The following is a 19637-nucleotide window of genomic DNA, read 5'->3' on the forward strand; positions in this document are numbered from 1 at the left end:
CAGGACAGGTTGGACGCTAAAGAGGCCAGCCAGATCTCCACACAAAGGCTCTGCTCTTAAGCAGGAGGAAGTCTGAGGGGCAAAGGTTTCCTGAAGCAACTCAGGTCTCACATACCAGAGCCCCAAAATGGCTGCAAAAGCACCAGCTCAGCCAGCCAAGAACCCAGGTGCCACACCCTTCTGAGACCCAGACTCCAGGTGAGGATCGCTGGGATTCAACAGAACAGGTGGAAGTGATAGCTGATGGACCAATACTTCCCAACACCCTTCCAGGAAGCAGCTGTGCCCCGCCCCTCCTCACATGACTCATTCAACTTCATTCCTATTCTGGATGTCTCTGACCATGGGGTCATGACCTTTGTTCTCCTGCCATAGGAGCAGTGAGTGGCAGGATGGTGGTCTGGGAAGGAGGATCCTAGACTGGGTGTCCCATAGGACCAGGTTGGGACAGATCCCACAGCCAACACTCATGCCCCAGTCAGCCCCCAAACCCAACAACTCCCCCAAACCCAGGATATAAATAGCCTGTGCACTGCTAAGCAGACACTTCAGGAAACAATCTGTTGGCTGTGAAGAAGATGCAGCCTCAGTAGTGTTCCACGAGCCCTCTGCAAACAAAATCTTTTTTGTTTGAGTGTCCATTAGAAACACTAAGGGAGTTCTTAAAAGAAACAGGGCCAGACACTGTGGCTCAGAACTATAAATTCAGCATTGTGGGAGGCTGAGGCAGGACGACAGCTTGAGGGTAGGACTTTTAAGACCAGTCTGGGTGGAACAGTGAGACCAAACCTCTACAAAATACACAAAAAGTAGCATGGAATGGTGGTGCATGCCCATAGTCCCAGCTACGTGAGAGGCAGAGAAGGGAGAATTCTTTCAGCCTGGCAGATCAAGGCTGCAATGCCCAAGATCGGGACACTGCACTACAGTCTGAGAAACATTGCAAGGTCCTGTTTCAAAAGAGAAAAAACAAAACAAAACCAAAGATACCTGTGTCTCCAGCCCCATCAAATAAATCCAAATCTCTGTGGGGTGACTAAGAGTATTAACATTTTTAAATTTCGCCTTTGCTGAGGCAAACGTATAGTAATGGTTGAAAACCACCGCATTATGTAAATACACTTCCTATGACTTATTGGTAGCCTTTTCGTACCTAGCAATTTCTACAGACCCTCTCTGGGTTTCGGGAGCCAGAATGGGCAGGGCGAGGTGTGACATGTTCTAGGAAAGTGAGGGTAGAGCACAGCCCCCAGCTCAGGGGGACCCATTTCTGAGACTAAGGCACCCACTGGGGGCTCAGCCGATCTTCAGAGGGGAAATCACACCTCAGAACCCCAGAGACCCAAAACAACGCTTGAGTTTGGCAGATACCTGCCAGTGGGCCCTGTAGCGGCAACCGCAGGGAAAACTGTCACTGCACTGTCAGCTCCCTCCAACCCCCTCTCAGGTCCCAGCAGCAGGAGGTCCCTGAATAAGCTCAGAGGTCTCAATAAATGGCGCGTTGAACCTCTGAGGAGTTATTAACAGGCCTATAGTTACCTCAAGACTCCACCTGACCAGGGCCAAAAATGAGTCCTAGGAGGGCAGCCAGGAAGACAGCAGGGCAGAGAGGAAACACAGGGAGAGGGGGCCCTGGGACCACATCGGATACGGAGGGAACCAGGGGAACGAGGGCAGGCCTGATGATTGTGCTCCCCACAACCCCTGCATACCTGTGTCCCCTGAGAATTCAGGGTGAGGAGCTCACTCTTGCCCTTCACCTGTTCCTGGGCTCTGGCAGGCTGGCCTGCTTCCTGCCCCAGCCTCACCCACTCTCCGCACTCCTCACCACTGATGTCGGCAAGCTGATCTCTCTGGTTTGCTGGGCTCTCACTCTCTGCCCAAGGCACTAAGTTAACATCTTTCCATTCTTTATTCTCTGTTTAAGATGGAAGCAATTCTCACTAATGCCATTTCTCAGAGGAGAAAACAGGCACAGGGATGTTCTATGACTTCCTCACGACCACCAAGCAACAAGTGGGAGCGGGGCTTTGAAGGGAGGTCCACCCATGCTCTTAAAGTTGAGCCATCCTCCAAGGAAAAGACAGCACCTGTGAAAGCTCAGTGAGTGGGGCAGAAATGTCCTCACTAAGGCCCTACCAAGCTGGTACCCTCATCTCCAATTCCAACCTCCAGAACTGGGAGAAATACAATTCTGTTTTTGATGACCTCCCCAGGCTATGGCTCTTTGCTCTAATACACTGAACTGACCCAGAAGTGCTATTCCACCATCTGTGTCGTATTCCATCATTCAGGAGGGAGTCACTAACCCCTCAGTGCTGTCTTTGTGGATGCTGCCCACCCTAGGCTGAGATGAGGCACAGGGTCTGGGTCTAAATAAAATGGGAATGCACCGGAAGGTGCAATGTCAGAGCAGGTGGATGTCTGAATTTTATTTAATCTCAACCTCTACTGGTGCAGCATGAAAGACGAGGCCCAGAGCAAAAGCAGCTTTTCTTGAGATCACACTGTGGACCCCAGGCCCACTGGAGTTGTATTCCATGCTACCTCTCACCCCTTCTTGTAGTTCTTCCATCTCGAAGTATGTGCAATATCTACAGGGACCACCACAACATCAGTTTTTTAAGATTTCTCTAAAACACACCTCATGAGTTCCCTAGAAAGGGTTATGATGCTAGCATAACTCCCATTGTGCAAGGTGGGGAGAGCCCAAAACACCAAAGGAGTTCTCTAGGGTCTCACAACTGCTAAGATAAAGACTGTTTGACCCAGCACTGGCTCCTCAAACCTGGGACCCTGGTTACATCCAGGTCTTCCCAAGGTGCTAAAGGGGCACACTTTTGCATAATGGTGAACAGGTAAAGGAGTTGACAGGGGAGGGTGAGCGGCCAGAAGCCCAGTGAGGCCTTTGAGTAGGTCTTATGGAAAGGAGGTGCTTACAGGATGGAACCTACAAGATGTGACCTCACTTCCTTGCTAACAGATCCCCAGTAGAACTTAGAATTCTGGTAACTAGGCACCCATATTATACACACAGCCCCATTTCCAGCTCAGTTGGTAGTCGACACTGGAGAGAACAACATGTTCTCTTGCTGTGTCCCGACGTGCTGCCAACCTCCTCGTCGCAGAAGAGGCCAAAATGAGAGTCTTTCTCGAGAATATAGACATTGGTTCAACCCTCACCCTCGACGCCTCTGGCCCTTTGCCAGAAGGCACCCACAGGTAACACAGGGCCCAGGGCAGGCCCGTCCAGGCCAGGCCTCAGCTGTGCCCATCAGGGCAGCACCGAGTCCCTCCCCATATGTTTGGGGGAAACAGGAGATGAGGGGCCCTCCCTGGACAGGAGGAGGTAGGTTGTCAGGTGTTTGGAGCCTGGTAGGTATGTCAGGTTCACCGCCCAGACCATGCCTGGCAGGATGGGAAGTTCAGTGTCGAGGACACAGTTTGCCGCTCAGATGTGAATCCTAATTCATCTGCCGGAGACCTCAACCTTCTCTGGCTGGAGGTCTATGCAGATGCTCCTATGTGCCAAATCCTGTTGGGGATGGGGACACCAGGAAGGAGTTCTAATGGGGGTGTGCCACTGTGGGGTCAGCCAGGCAGGCCACTGACACCTCTTGGCCCGGCTCTCGGGCACTCTCTTTGCAGAGCTCCACACAGCAGATCAAGCAGGAGCTGTTGGATGGATTCCATTTCTCCAACTTCTTCAAAGAAGGGCAGGGGCCCACCGCCACCAACTACGGCCAGTGCTGCTCTGGGGTGAGACAGGGCACAGAAGGGTCTCCACAGACAGGGACTCCAGAAAACCAGGGTGGGCCCAGGACTCAGACATGAATATGGGGACTCCCTAAGCTCTGTCCTAGGGATTTCCCACTTGAGTGGCCCAGCGTTCTCTTCCAAAGGAATCTGGCTGCCATTAGTCCCCAGTGGCAACTTGGTTATAGGCAAAGTCCCTTTCATCTGTCAGAGGAAGATCAGAGAAAATCCATCTGTTTTCACTTTACGCTAAGCCAGGAGTATCTCAGCATGTTGCCACAAGAATTGAGTATAATTGTAAAATTACAGCAACATACTCATACCGTTATCATTTTAACTCCCCACCGTAAGTGTATCTCCGGCAACAAGCATCTCCACTGCCCTGCCAGACCTCCTCCAGGACTTAAAATCCAATACTTCTACACAAACAAGGTGGGGGTGGACACTGATTACAAGAAAAGAAGGTGAAGCTACTCTATGCATTTGTCTTTAAAGCGCCATCTCACAGAACTCATCCCTGCAGGCCCATCAGGCAGGAACTGTACCCTTGCATCTCACTGTAATATTGCTTAAGGGAGGCCATGCTCCACAGTGGGTCAGCCTCTCAGTGCCGGTGGAGCCTATAGTGATAAAATCCCTTTCTAGGAAGTCTTTCTACAGGGAGCATAATCCTATGTGTGTCCTAATAGGCTGGAGCAGTTTCCCAGGGCTGCCATAACATGGCACGCTGACTGCAGAGCTTAATCACAGAAATTTGGTTCCTCACAATACTGGAGACTGGAAGTCCAATGTCAAGCTGTCAGACTGGGGTGGTTTCTCTGGGCCTCTCTCCTTGCCTTGGAGATGGCTGACTTCTATCTCGGTCAGCACAGGGTCTTCTCTCCAACTTCTCTGTGCACTCACCACCTCTCCTTGTAAGAACCCCAGGCATATTAACTTAGGGGCCACCCTAATGAACTCACTTCACCTGAATTACCTCTTGGAGAACTCTGTGTCCAGACACAATCACATTCTGAGTCTCTGGGGTTGAGAATAGAAACGGTTACATTTGGGGGAGGGGACACAATTCAACCCATAAAATATACATATCCCCTGTGGAAGACAGACACCCGGGAAGGGAAATCTGGGTGAAAGGATGTGCATATAGCAAGTTTCAACAAGTCTAGCCAGTTGACTTTCCAAAAGGGCTCCAGCTGGTCACACGGTCACCAGCAGCCTCAGCCTCTGAAGGTAGCTGCTTCTCTGAACACAGCCTCCCCTGAATACTAACATGCTTTTAACTTTTTGCCAATCTGCTGTCTGTGTGGCAGAGAAAATCACCTTGTTTCATTTCCACTTTCAAACGTACACTTGCGTAACCTTTCACGGGTTCCATACCTGCCCGCGTTTTCTCTTCCACGAGTCGCCTGGCAGATCCTGGGCCTTGGGATACACTTCCTCCCACCCTGGAGTCTTCTGGCATTTTCCCCTTGGCCAGGGCTGGGATGGCCGTAGCTGTTTCTCCAGATTCATGTTCATGTTAAAGGAACAAAAACAATGACATCCCTTCTAGAGCATCTTGTCCTGTGTGCTGTTGCTAAAATGAGGAGGGGACGAGACCTCCCCAGGCCCTTCCCCTCCATATCAGAAGTGGAGCCTCAGGTGGCCTACAGGGAATTTCATCCAGTCCTCCCTGTGGAAGGTGCTCACTTCTGACCCAGGTGCTGCTCAGCAGCCATGTGACATCCAAAAGCCCATGTCTCTTCTCTATCATGAGGATGATTTGTGAGGATTGCAGGGATGATGCTCTTCATGCAGGCTGCTGATACACAAAGTGCCATTGCCCCACAGATGACAAACAGCGTGTCAATGCCTTGAAGGAGTGAATCATTTTATCAATTCTCCATCCTCACATGCAATTTTACTTTGAAAGCCTAGAACCCTTTTTAACATGGTCACCACATGCACAAGTCCCTGAAGGGTTGGTGCTTCTTGGTGTGACTTCCAGATCCCAATCCTCTGGTGGCTCATGGTGTTACCACTGACTCCCACGTCCCTCCTTGTCCCCCTAGTATGGAAATGAGATCTGCAGGATGTCAACTTTCCAGCCCGGCACAGGGGAGAAGCTGTTGGACTCCCTGGTTCCAGCCTTTCTAACTAAACCCATCTCCTCCTATGCCACCTGCCTGGGCCCCTCCTGGGACTTTATCACCGTGCCACACTTTTTGGAACTACTCGTTAGAAGGTGAGTGTCCATCCCCTCCAAGGCACAGAAGTGCCTCTGTGCCCTACTGGCTGTGCCTTGAAGATGCAGCTCTCCGAGGCTCGGTTGGCTCCTCTGGAACAGGGAGCAGTGAGAAGATGAACCTCACAGGGTTCTTGTAGGGACTGAATGATCTAAGATACGGCAAAAAAAGGGGTCCCTAGAGTCTAAAACTCTGGATATCTGCTGGGGGTGCTGTGATTCATGTTTATTACTTTTCTCTTTCCACTCACTGAAGTAGCTCTCAGCATTTTGCCTCAGTGGCCCATATCCCTCGCTGTTTGGAAAAGCACATAGAAAGCAAGTCTACGATGGCATTGGTAAAAGATATCTGAGATTCCTTCTGGCTGGTCTTTCTCCTTCACACAGACAGAAGAGGGGTCCCTTGGTGCTGAAAGAGGAACCACAGGTCCGCTCAGATATCTGGAGAGGCTCACTGGGGTTCTCCAATGGTTGGGGCTCACTCATTCAACACATACATACAAAATACCTTATTTGTGCATCGTTCTTCTTGTGACTTGGCGTAATTTCATAAAGCAGAAGACAATCCCTGGGCCTCGACTTACTGAGAGTCAGGTGCTCACAGGAGACAGAATAAACAGGTCCTATCTACACAAAGTTAGAGGTGAAACCCTCATGGCCTCATCTACATATGGTGGCATCCTCCCAGATTCTGACTAGAATGATGGAGCCCAGCAACAAGTATAAACTGGGTGGATTTAGGGTTCTAAAGAGCCTTTTCATCCAGAAAACATGGGGTAAAAGATGTGGCCTTTGCCTGGGGAGACCCTAAAGGAGTCCTGGGGCTCATACTTCTTATAATTCCCACGAGAAGGCTGACATCTGGAGACTTCCCCCACAAAAAGTAAATTGTGAGTTCTGTATATGGAGACTTAGGTGCCCTGCAAAGGAGAGGGAAGGCTGAGGTCTCAGCTGTCCGCTGAGAGACCCATGCCCCGTGCCGTGGCTTCCCAACTCTACCTGTCCTCTTGCAGCCAATATTTGCCCCTACCCTCCTAACCCCAGGACCAGGGGACCCAGAGCTGGAGCTTGATGAGCAACCTGCTCACAAATCAGCCTGGAGCTGCAGTCTTGAGTGTCCAGGTGCACAGGGCTGTGCTCCAGGGCCTTTGGGAAGAGAATGTCAGTGGGACACTGGGGCGCACAAGGGTCTGTACAGCCCTGCTGCGTGGCCAGGTCTGCCCCTTCCAGGACAGCACTGACGGCTTGGGGAAGGGTGGGGCTGTCCTCTACACAGGCAGCAACATGCCAGGGACCCAGAACCACGCAAGTGTGCCCTGGAGGGTTGTGTGGGAGAAGGCCAGGCCTCTGACTCAGCTGTCTACTCCATCACCAGCACCATCACCTCCATTTTGTTCACCTGGCCCCTTGAAAACACTTCAGTTTGCTATCAGCCCCCACAACGGTCATCTTTCCGGATAAAGCTGGCCTTCAGGAACTTCGCCTGGCCTGGACTGGGCGTGGAGGACCATCAGGAACTTGTCCTAGGCCAGTTGGTGCTTCCGGAGCCCAACGAGGCCAAGCCAGATGGTGAGGTGGCTTGCAGTCTGGAAGACTTTCCGGGGGTGGTGTTGTGGGGTTACAATTCCCTTACATTTCATCCGGTCATTTCTGTGCTTGGAAAGCCCAGTGAAAAGTGACTGGTGTCATGACCTTTTCTCCTTTTCCAGATCCTGCTCCACCTCCTGGGCAACACGCATTAACAATGCCGGCCCTGGAGCCAGCACCACCACTGCTGGCGGACGTGGGGCCTGCTCTGGAACCAGAGTCAGGTGCAGCCCTGGGTGCACCAGGATATCTATATTCAGCACCAGGACCAGCACCAGGGGAAGGGTCCCCTCCAGCGACACTGCTGGAGCCACAGTCCGCCTCAGAGTCCCCCAGTCCCTCTTCTGGGACTGTGAAGAACCAACTTGAGGAGATGCCTGACATCACGACCTTCCCTCCCAGGCTGCTGGCAGAGCAGCTGACCTGCATGGATGTGGTGAGCATCTGGGCTTTGCAGGCTGTGCCTCTGGCACTAGCTGTCTCAGACCAGCCTCTACCCGAGGAGTGGCCAATGCCCTGGGTCGAATGTCATTCCCACTTCTTACCAAACATGGGATCTGGATGAGTTTCCTCACGCACAAGCCTTCCCTGACTGCATATGGACAGCAGAGATGGCACATCGCCTGTGCTAGCTCCACAGAGTGTGCAGACCGAATGACAGGGGATGGACAGAAAGCAGGACAGGGCAGGTGCTCAATGAGGGACAGGCAGGGCCATGGGTCACTCACCCAGCCACTTAGGAGCCTCATGACCCTCAGCGCTTATTAGGTGCCTGATGCATACTCGATTCTATGGGAGACACCCAAACAGAGCCCATAGTTGCAGCTGCCACAAGGAAAGTGCACCGGTATGGAGAGAAGGAGTACAGGGCTGACTGGGATGGGAGGAAGACAAGGCCTCAGGACGGGAAGGCCTGAGCCACCTTCTACTCCTTGGAATGCGGATGGCCTGGGAGAAAATGTCACTCTCTCTTCCCACCCTTGTTGGGTTCTGGGCCATGATGCATTCAGGGCCCTCAGTGGGCAGAAAATCAAACCCAGGGACTCCCACTTGTCTGGAGCCCATTTTAAAGCTTTCTGAACTCCAGATCGGTTCCTGTCAGAGACCATGGATGACTGTGAGCTCAGTCCCTGCCTGGGACTGTGGGTGACTCTGAGCTGGGGTGTGCTCTGTCCATGACACTCTCCTCCTCCCCCAAAGGAGCTGTTCAAGAAGGTGGAGCTCTACCAATGCTTGGGCTCCATCTGGGGTCAACGAGCTAAGGAGGGGAATGAGTACGTGGCACCCACAGTTCATGCGACCATCGCACACTTCAACAGGCTCACCAACTGCGTCACCACCTCCTGCCTCAGGAACCATGGCATGACAGGCCGGGACAGGGCCAGGGTGGTGGAGCACTGGATCAAGGTGGCCAGGGTAAGCCATGGTTGGGCCTGAGAATTTCCTCTTTAAAAATGGGGAACTGCCTCTTCTCCTCCAACAGCTTTCAGGAGTGGCATCTGTATGTCTGGCTTCAGCCCTGGACATCACGTAACCCCTTCTTGTCACAGACCTTGACTCCCATGGCCCAGTGGTGGCTGCTCACTTCTGACCTGGGATCTTCCTTGGGTTGAACTAAAATCCTCCTAGATGAGTGACATTCACTCGGCCCCAGGTGTGCCCTCCTGAGGCTCCCTGGGCCTCTGCTTCGTCCAGGCAGGGAGATCTCAGCACAGCGGGCTGTGGCTTAAGTGGGCCGGGCTCCAACTGTGGAACTCACAGCTCACTCTTCCCTCTCCAGGAGTGCCTAAGCCTCAACAACTTCTCCTCGGTGCATGCCATCGTCTCTGCTCTGTGTAGCAAACCAATACATCGGCTACACGAGACATGGGCAGCAGTGTCCAGGTGAGGAGGGTTCCCTCCACGGGAGCACCAGGGTTGACCTAGGGACCCATAGGTCTCCCCATGTGCCCTCAACCACTCTGAAAGGTTCTTGGAGACCAGGGACACTGGAGGCAGGGATGGCCTGGTGGGTGTGGTCACTACGCTGCCTTGGACTACTAAGCAAGGATTTCCAACTCAGGACTAAGGATTTTTAACCATCAGGAACAGACTGGAGCCAACTGGAGGCTTTCAGGTGTTTGTACCCAGCAGTGGAACTGTGTCCAGCTGGAAGCTAACCGTGAACACGCAGGGGCTCATGTGAAGTGGAGATGGGCCAGGGGAGGAGCATGACAGGTCCCACCCTGGTCCTCTGGAGCCCTTGTCATCAGAGGACCCTACTGGAAACTCTCACCCATGAAGTTGGGATTCTCTGGGTTTTCAAACAAAAGGGATTGGATTGGAACTCACAAATCTCTCTGCTTATTCCCAAATTTGCTTTTCTTTCTTTCCTCTGCCCATAGCAAAAGCACAAAACATCTAAAACAACTCTGTGAAAAAGACACTGCCGTGAAGAGGGACCTGCTGATCAAGGTACACTGGAGTCTGGGAGATGCAGAAGTGTTTAAGGGTCAGAGGAAAGACTGAGTTTGGAAGGGCATTGGACCTGGTGTGGAGTGGTTATTTTCTTTTGACTTATCTACTAAAAGGGGACTTGAAAAATTCCCTCCACGCCTACCTTGGGCCAATAGGAAGAGAGGTGTGTGGTCCACGGGCACGTGGGGGCACAGGGGCAGGAGGCCCTGGAAATGGGATGTGGCAATGGCTGCTGGGCTGTGGAACGGGGGTGATGAGCTGCAGCATTAGCAGGGCTCTGGTTCCCGCGCTTGTCAGTGCTGCTGGCATGGAGCTTCCTCCAGGCTGGGGGGTGGTCATGGTAGGTGGGACTTTCTTTCTTCCTCAAACTAGAAAGCAATTCCTCAGGAAGCCAGGCCTCTGCTGCTGCTTCTGTCTGCAGCGCATCTCCCAAGGCAGTGGCCTCTGCCCACACTGGGGGAGAGGGGGAACAACAACAGGGGAAGCTCATGTGCCAGGGAGTCCAGTGGACCGCCCAGCTTTGGGTACCAATGGGCATACTCGGGATAGATGTGTGTTTCCTGGGACTCCCCGCTCTGCCCTTTGCAGACACCCGAAAACGGTCATGTCACAGGATTCTCACCAGTTAGCAGTGACACAAGCTCATGACAAGTATCTCAGGGATTCAAGCAATCCTAGGGGATCCTCCCTGACCAGATCTCAGAATATTCCATGCAAACGGGAAGACAACTTGTCACCCCACCCAGGATTCGGGAAAACCCCGCCATGTCAGTCAGAAATGGCACCGCAGGAGGCCACTTCCTGAGTGGAGGAAGAGAGTTCTGTGCACGGAACTCCCCTGGGGGATCGTTGGCGAGGCAAAACTTTGGCATAGCTCAAACCCAGTTTGTGTGGCACAGACTCCAGTGGGGCTCGGATAGGCAGATGCCACTTAACCAGGTCTCCTAAAATACCCTGTCCCTTTCCCATCACGACTGTGCCTGGCTGGACACCGAGACACTCAGAGACTCCAGACAACAAGACCCTGATGGGTAGTGGTGCTGGGATATTGGGAGAAGGCACCGGGACAGAGCTTCCAGGATGGGGAGGAGGCGCCTTCTCTTTCGGGTCCCTGGGGAGTCACTGCCCACTCTGGGTCTCTGTTTCCTCATCTGGAAAATGAAGGGATGCTGAGCCTGTAGTGCAGCCCTCACAGGATGGAAATGAGGTTCAAGAAAAGAAAATAATTTGCTGGTGCTCATGCCTGGTTCTTCCTCAGAGGGATGAGGGGGAGAACCATGGCAACAGGAAACATTACTCAGGAGGCCCTGTGAGGTAGCTGTGGTTTTCACTGCTCTTTACAGAAGAGGAAACAGTCTCAGGGAGGCCCGGCTGCATGAGTGGGTGACACACACAGGGAGTGTGGAGCTGGCCAGTGGTATGAGCACTGTGCCAGGTGACTCACGCCAGTCCCTGGGGATCCAAGTGTGGGGTGGCTGGGGTGTAACTGGGGGAAGAGAGGAGAGCCTCACTGTCTCCGTCACTGGCACCTGGCAGGCGGGGAGCTTTAAGGTGGCCACCCAGGAGAGGAACCCCCAGAGAGCCCAGATGAGGCTGCGGAAGCAGAAGAAGGTGAGTGAGCCTTTGGTGTGGAGAGGCCGCAGGGGATCAGAGGACAGGGCTCCCTTCCCTGCCAGCTGGAGACCTCCATGTGAAGACCGCAAGGACTTACTCTCCAGTCCTGTCCTCCTGTGGACACTGGGCCTGGAAAACCTCCATTTGAGAGACCAGAGCAAGGATCTGGGAAAGCTGGACTCAGAGTGGATGTGGGGAAGTGTAAGGCTGGGATCACATGCCCTTGTGAATTGTTAAAATCCCACCATAGAGGTAACTAGGAGTGCTTGCTAGCTTGGGGGTCAGGTGGGATGGAGGAGGCAGAGAATTGGGAAAGGCAGTGGAGGGTCTTTGGCTGCTCCAACAGGGAGACCTGAAGAGGGGAGTTCTGGGAGACAGGGGCTGGTGGGACTTCATGAGACAGGACCTTGGGCAGGTACCTGAGGGCCAATACTCATCATCACTACACCTCCCCCCTCCCACCCCTCCTTGGCACAGGGAGTGGTCCCCTTCCTGGGGGATTTTCTGACTGAGTTACACAGATTGGATACGGCCATCCCAGACGATCTGGATGTGAGTGAGCCTGGGGCAGGCTGTTGGGAACCAGGATCCTGAGGGAGGAGAGGGTCCTGGACGGAGCCCTTAGATCTCAGCCCTTGCCAAACCTCCTCTCCTGAGAGCCTCACAGCTACTCCTGTGGGTGGGGGTGTCAGGCCCATCTCATTACCTCTGATTCATAGAGGCTCCATAGCAGCCACATGTCCCTATTCCCGAGTGGTGAAGCTGCAGAGCTGCCTGACTGCAAAGCTGCTGAGGTGTGGGCTGAGCTGGACTTAGCCTTTCCCTAGAGTAGTCCTGTAACAGGCCAGTGAAACTGAGCCTCTCCAAGGGCAGGCAGTTCCAGGGTCACTGAGCGCTTTCTTTCTATGAGAGATCTCAGTTTCCCTGTCTGTTATCACAGAGGGTTGGGACAGAAAGTCCCTGAGCCTCAGCTTCTATGCCCCTGCTCTAGAGCCCGGAGCCCGGGGCAGATCCAAGTCCTGTCATGTGCACATCCCCTGACTCTGGTGGCCCTGGCAGTAATGCAGCATGGGAAGGGGTGGAGTGGGGCTGTTGTGGGCCAGGGACCTTTCTGATGGACTCTGTCTGCCTTCCAGGGCAACAGCAACAAGAGGAGGAAGGTGAGCAGCTGGGGCACACACGTTGGATGAGGGTGGGGATGTGGACGTCACAGTCCACCTTGGACAGGACACTCCCTGGCTCCATCCTCTACATCTTAGGTTTACTGGGGGGTTTGACACACACAGGAGGAGGAGACCTAGCCCAGTGGAGAAAGCGGGAAATGGAATGAAATCAAAGACCAGTTCCTGCAGGAGGGGCTTTTTACATCCAACTCTGAGAACAGGCTGGGGGCTGCATGGGGCCCCCTCAGAAAACTGCCCGAGGGATCAGCCCCTTCTCCCTGCCTGCCAAAAGTGCTCTCAGCATCTTCCACCCAGGCCCTGTCAGCAACCTGTCCTCTGTCTCTAGGAGGTCCGAGTTCTGCAGGAAATGCAGCTGCTCCAAGTGGCTGCCATGAATTACAGGCTTCGGCCTCTTGAGAAATTTGTCACCTATTTCCCAAGAATGGAGCAGCTCAGTGACAAGGAGAGGTGAGGGCCTAGCAGACGGGCAGAGGGTGGGAGAAGGCTCTCCATTTTTTTTTTTTTTTTTAATGTGGTCTGGCTCTGTCGCCCAGGCTGCACTGCAGTGTGACCATCTCTGCTCACTGCAACATCTGCCTTCTGGGCTCAAGCCCTTCCTCAGCCTCTCAAGCAGCTGGGACTACTGCAGTACACCATGTCCCAGGACATGGTACAGCATGTGCAGACACCATGTCCTGTTGTTCTGCTGTTGTTCTGGTACAGATGGGGTTTCTCGATGATGTCCAGGCTGGTCTCAAACTCATGGCCTCAAGCAATCCATCCACCTCAGTCTCCCAAAGTACTGACAGTACAGGTGTCAGCCACCCCACCTGGTCTAGAGGAGGCTCTCCCTGTGGCAAGCTGCAGAGAGCCTATGGCCATGACTCCACGGCCAGCATCAAGCCCTGTTGCATGGGGACCGCTGGGGACCCAGGATTCCAGCTGGGCAGGCACTGAGAGGGGACCTGATGTGTGGCTCATGGTGGCCTCACAGCTGCCTCACTGTTCTGCAGCTACAAGCTGTCCTGCCAGCTGGAGCCCGAATCACAGTAGGCCAGTAACATCCTGCAGTGGCTGGGACCCCACCGGGATGCTGGTCAGAACACCGGCTCTGCACCATCCTTCACCTAGACCGTGACACCAGGGAACCACATCTAGGTGGCTGGCAGCTCAGCTGCATCTGGCCCCTGCTCTTCAACATCAGCTGCTCCTCCTGGCCAGGATCAGGCCATGGGTCTTTTGCCAGGCAGGCGGGAGACCATTTTATGTTTAGTTTCTTTATTGTATAAGTAAGGGTTTTTTTCTTAACTTTCATTAAAATAAAATTTTAAAACACTATTCAAAATGTTCTATAGTTGTTGGAATGAGAAAAGTAACCACGGTGCAGTAACCGTATACCAGTCTTCAGGATTCATAGTCCAGTATGTCAAATTGAGGCTATGGCTGAACAAGTCATGCAACAGCGTTTATGTTACACATGCCAACCATTTAATGTTTTCCTTCTTTGTTCTAATTAATCATTGTTAACTCTGTTTAAGGAAAACAAACAAACAAAAAAAACAACAAAGCAAAACCCTTAAAAATCAGAGTATGTTACCCAAACTACCACACTTGTTCTACTGACCAGCTACTCTCAAATTTAAATTCTAGTTAAATTCGAGTTCCACTGGGTTACTCTGTCTTAAAGTTTAAATATTTAATGAATCACTTATATATTTACTGAAGGGCTGGAGATGGGAGGTATTTAAGCAAGTGGTAGGGCTGGCCTTCTCCAGAAGTCCTGGGCAGAAGGGAGCTGGCCATCAGTTTCCACGAAATAAAGGTAAACTTTTTCCACTATGGATCTTCCCTGACTTTCTGACACCTCTCCCCTAAGTGAATATCAAGGAAGGAGAGAATCATTTGAGCCCAGAATCGAAAAGGATGTCCCATGGCTTAATTTGAACACAACCACCAGTGTGTTATATCAGAGAAAAAACAAGCCAAAGAAGTCAACATTTCAGGGTCTGAAACATTTCAGGGTCTGAAAATACCCCCAAATCAACACAAAATAAACACCTAAACCCAATCCTGCAGCCACAAAGCTCCTATAAGAAAAGTGGGAGTCTGTATCTCAGCAAAACTTGTATCTCTGCATGCAGTTTGCAAAAAAGAAAGAAAACAAAAGCAAAAATTATCTACGGCAAGAAACCCTTAGACCATGCAACTGATTTGGCAATACTTTTTCTTAATTTTTGTTCTTTTTGGATGGGACACAAAAATCACTGCTAACAAACATGAATACAAACACATGAGACTATACATCATTTCAGAGCTTACGCATGGGGAAGAGGAACAATGAACCATTAAAGAAATCATCCTACAGATTGAGAGAAAGTTCAGCAGAATCTTACCTGTGAAAGGGGTTGTTATCTAACATGCATGAGAAACTAACACTACTCTAACTGGGAAAATGAACAAAACCTAATACTCAAGCTAAAACTGGGCAAAGATCCTGAACAGGCACATCTGAAAAGAAAACACGACATTCACTGACAGGTCAAAGAGAAGCTGCTCAACTTCACTAATCCTCACACAAATGTCTAAGTACGAACCATGCTCAGATGTGTCTCACTCTAATTAGAACGAAACTTACCAAAAACAACAGAAAACCCATACGTTCACAGGCAGTGGCCAATGCAGAATAGCAGAAAAAGACACTTTTATACGTTACTATACACATGAAGCAAAACAGTTGAAGGTGTCTTAAACATTTTACAACTATCCGTTCACCTAGCAATCCCACCACTGGTTATAAACAGAAACCACATAGAATCTGCTATGTTGAGGAGATATCGGCCTTCCTATGGCGACTGAAGCACTATTCACAATAGCGAAGCTATTCAATCCACCTACCTGTTCGTGCACAGATGAAGGGATAAAGAAACTGCAGTATACAATGGAATCCTCTTCGGCCACAGAAATTCATGAAACCATGTCACCTGCAGCAACATGCAGAAACCTGGAGGACATGACCCTCAACGAAATGAGTCAGGCAGAGAAAGACAAACACGGCATGATTTCATGCATGTGAGAATGAGATCAACTTCCTCTCTAAACGACTTTATCCCCTAGAAGTAGAAAGTTCCACAGTGGTGAAGAGAGGCTGTGGGTTGGGAAGTCCTGGCAAGGACTGCAAAGGGGACACAAAGTTACTCTCAGATGACAGGAATAAATTTAGCCGTTCTACTCCACAGCAGGTGTCCAGAGTTAACAGTATCCTACCATATTTTCCAAAAAAGACTGAAAAGAAGCATTCTGAATATTGCAACCACAGAGAACTAACAAATAATAACTACACAAGGTAATAGAGACAGTCAATGCCTTGCTTTCATCATTACACAAGGTACATATGCATGGATCAAAATGTCCCACTCTACTCTTTAGTTGTAAATCTTTACTATAGAGCAAATTGGTTTTAAGCACATAGAAAGAAACAATGCTGAAGTATATGTGAGACCAGGAAATTCCCACATCTAATACACTAAAGAGCCACCACACAACACAAGAAATTACCAACAGAGTAGACAGACAACACACAGGATGAGAGAAAATGTTCCCAAACTATGCACCTGACCAAGGCCTAATATCCAGAATCTATCTGAAAGACCTTACGGAAATCAATTAGCAAACCCCCCCAAATAACTCATCAATAGGCACCGGATATAAACACACACTTCTCAAAAGATAATGTAAAAGCAAGCAACGAATGTGAAAACATGCTAAACCTAATTATCAGAGAAATACAAATCAAAAGCACAATGAGCTATCATCTCACACTGGTCAGAATGGCAATTACACAGTTAAAAAAAAAAAAAGGGACATGAACGAGGCAGCAGAGAAAGGGGACACTGGTCCACTTTTGGTGAAAATGCAAAGTAGTTCAGACACCATAGAAAGCACTTCAGAGATTGCTCAAAGAATTTAAACCAGAACTACCATCTGACACAGCAAGCCCACCACTGGGGTATACACAAAGGAAAATAAATCCTTCTGTCCAAAACACACATGCACACAAACGGTCTTGGCGGCACTCTTTACAAGGGCAAACACGTGAAATCAACCTAGATATCCATCAACAGTGGATCAGAAAAGGAAAATGGGGTACATATATACCACAAAAAACTAGGCAGCTATAAAAAAAAAAAAAAAAAGACGCAAATCATGACCTTGGCAGCAACATGAAAGGAGCTGGAGACCATTATTTAAAGAGAAGTAAGGAAAAAACAGAACACCAAATGCCACATGTTGTCACTTCTAAGGTGGAGCTAACATTGAAAACACCCTACCATAAAAGTGAAAACAACAGACACTGCTGACTATAAGACAACAAAGGAAGAAGGGATGGAGTATGGGCTATAGACCTGCCTGGTGGGTCCACACTCCCTGCATGATAAGCTCTCTGGGACCCCAAGTCTTAGTATCAGGCAATATACCAAAGGCAGCAACTAATCTGCCTTTGTACCTTTAAGTCTATAATAAACTATATTAGTCTATAATAAACGTAGAAATTATGTTAAAAAATACAAACTTAGAAGCTAAAACAATGAATGAAAAACACAAACTTATAATTATCCAAACAAGCTTTTATTGGCATAAACTAAGGAAGTGCTCAGAATGAGTAAACCAAATACTCAACCCCAATGTACATATAGTGAAATGTACACATTTTTCAAAAGAACACCAAAAAGGCACAATGGGCAAAAGACCGCCTGTTCAGTAGATGATTTTCAGCAAACTGAATATTCACATACAAAACACTGAAATAGGACCCTTATGTCATGCAAAACAAAAATCAATGCAAAATACATTAAAGACCTAAAACTGAATTCTGAAACCACTACAAGAAAACCCCTACAAGAAAACATACGGTGAGCACGTATTTTAGAAAACAAATCCATGCAAGTAGGCTGCTAAAGGTATTTAAAAAACAGTAAAACAAAGCAAACACTCTAAGAAAACAACCATAGACAATGTAATGCCTTGCCATTTTTACAGAAAAGCTGGGGACCCGGTTCCGCAGAACAGTGGAACAGATTAAAGACCCAGATATAAACCTGCACACCTGAAACCATCTGATATTTGAAAAAAAATCAACAAAAATAAGCAATGGAGAAAGGACTGCCTATCAGTAAGTGGTGCTGGGATAAGTGGCTAGCTAGATGCAGAAGAAATAACACTAGGCCCCTGTGTCTCACCATGTACAGAAAGCAACTCAAAATGAATCAAAGATTGAAATGCCAAACCCCAGGCCGGGAGCGGTGGCTCACGCCTGCAATCCAAGCACTCTGGGAGGCCGAGGCGGGCAGATGACTAGAGGTCAGAGAGTTTGAGACCACCCTGGCTGACATGGTGAAACCCTGTCTCTACTAAAAAACAAAACTTAGCCGTGCATGGTGGCACATGCCTGTATTCCCAGCTACTCGGGAGACTGAGGCAGGAGAATCACTTCAACCCGGAAGGTGGAGGGTACAGTGAGCCGAGATGGCTTCATTGCATTCCAGGCTGTACAACAGAGCGAGACTCAGTCTCTAAATAGATAAATACATAAAAATTCAAGCCCTGAAACTATGAGAAAATCCTGCATGAGAATCTAGCAAATACCATTCTCAACAGAGGCTTTGGCAAAGCATTTAAATGTCAACTCCCCAAAAGCAATTACTGATAAACGGGACCTAATACACAAAAAAGCAGCTGCACAGAACAAGAAACAACCAACAGAGTCAACACACAGCCTATAGAATGAGGGAAAATATTCCACAACTACGCATGTGAAAAACATCTAATATCCAGGATTTATCGTAAAGACCTTCAACAAATAAAATCAGAAAAAAAAAACCGAAATTATAAATGGGCAAGGGACATGAACACACACTTAAAAGGAGGTGTACCAGTAACCAATGAGAATGAAAAGATGCTCAATCTCACTGATCATCAGAGAAATGCACATCAAAAACATACTGCGATACCACGTCGCACAATAGTCAGAATGGCAATTATGACACACAGTCCACAACAACAGAGGCTGGTGGAGCAGACTAGCAAAAAGATGCAGGTCCACTGTAGGGGGAAATGCAAACTAGTTCAGACACCTTGGAGAGCAGTGTGGACATTTCTGAAAGAACTTAAAAGAGAACTACCACCCAGCGCTGCAACCCCACTCCTAAGGATCTACCCAAAGGAAAATCCTTCCATCGAAAACACACATGCACTCGTATGTTCACGGAAGTACTACTCACAATGGTAAAGACATGGCACGGAACACTACACAGCCATAAAAAACAAATCCATGCCCTTACCAGAAACCTGGACAGAGCCATAGGCCATTATGCCAAAAGGCAAGAACAGAAAACCACAATTTTCAAAACAGCTACAAAGGTCAGTTGTGAATAATCTCTCCACAGAGAAATCATACGTCTGGAGCTCACAGAGATGCCAGACACTGCGACTTCATGATGATGCTACGTTTACACAGATCAAACTGTGCCTTACACTCGCTGGATATACACACAGACTATACGACAATGAAACTGCTGTCCCATTTTGGTAACATTCATTCTCACCAGAGACAGATGCTATCTCAGTGTGGTTTTGATTGACTTCTCGTGAGGATCAGTAATGTTGATTCAGAATCTTTAACCTGTGCATCCATCTCAGGTCTTCAGGTCCTTTGCCCAGTCTTACACAACAAATTGAAACAAGTTCACAATAACCTGGCAAACATCACTAACCACAAGCAAAATGTAAATTAAAACCACACTTAGACACCATCTCGTTCTAATTGGAATGAGTGTTAC

The 19637-nt window shown here is 49.6% G+C and overlaps 1 protein-coding gene across 2 annotated transcripts; it reads left to right on the forward strand.

Annotated features, from left to right (window-relative positions):
• Positions 1-7051: 7051 nt before the first annotated feature.
• LOC135965465 (ral-GDS-related protein-like) lies at positions 7052-14134 on the forward strand. Of its 2 annotated transcripts, XM_065522353.1 has the most exons (11): positions 7052-7235; positions 7337-7549; positions 7690-8003; positions 8768-8983; positions 9348-9451; positions 9952-10021; positions 11561-11635; positions 12116-12190; positions 12775-12798; positions 13148-13269; positions 13815-13964. In XM_065522353.1, the coding sequence occupies exons 1-11, from the start codon at positions 7052-7054 to the stop codon at positions 13852-13854; spliced, it is 1437 nt and encodes a 478-aa protein (XP_065378425.1). In that variant the 3' UTR covers positions 13855-13964. The 2 variants fall into 2 exon arrangements, with proteins under 2 accessions (XP_065378425.1, XP_065378426.1); XM_065522354.1 differs by lacking the exons at positions 7052-7235; positions 7337-7549; positions 7690-8003; ... (1 more) ...; positions 9348-9451; positions 9952-10021 and adding an exon at positions 11378-11441 and having other exon boundaries at positions 13815-14134.
• The last annotated feature ends 5503 nt before the right edge of the window (positions 14135-19637 follow it).

Source organism: Macaca fascicularis, chromosome 10 (assembly GCF_037993035.2).
Source record: "Macaca fascicularis isolate 582-1 chromosome 10, T2T-MFA8v1.1".
Classification (NCBI taxonomy): domain Eukaryota; kingdom Metazoa; phylum Chordata; class Mammalia; order Primates; family Cercopithecidae; genus Macaca; species Macaca fascicularis.

Excerpts from the sequence above, each read along its gene's own strand:
- LOC135965465 (XM_065522353.1), top strand. The coding sequence starts at position 7,052 with ATGAGCAACCTGCTCACAAATCAGCCTGGAGCTGCAGTCTTGAGTGTC. Across the intron at positions 12,191-12,774 it reads CCATCCCAGACGATCTGGAT|GGCAACAGCAACAAGAGGAG; the intron begins GTGAGTGAGCCT and ends TCTGCCTTCCAG. Across the intron at positions 13,270-13,814 it reads CAGCTCAGTGACAAGGAGAG|CTACAAGCTGTCCTGCCAGC; the intron begins GTGAGGGCCTAG and ends ACTGTTCTGCAG.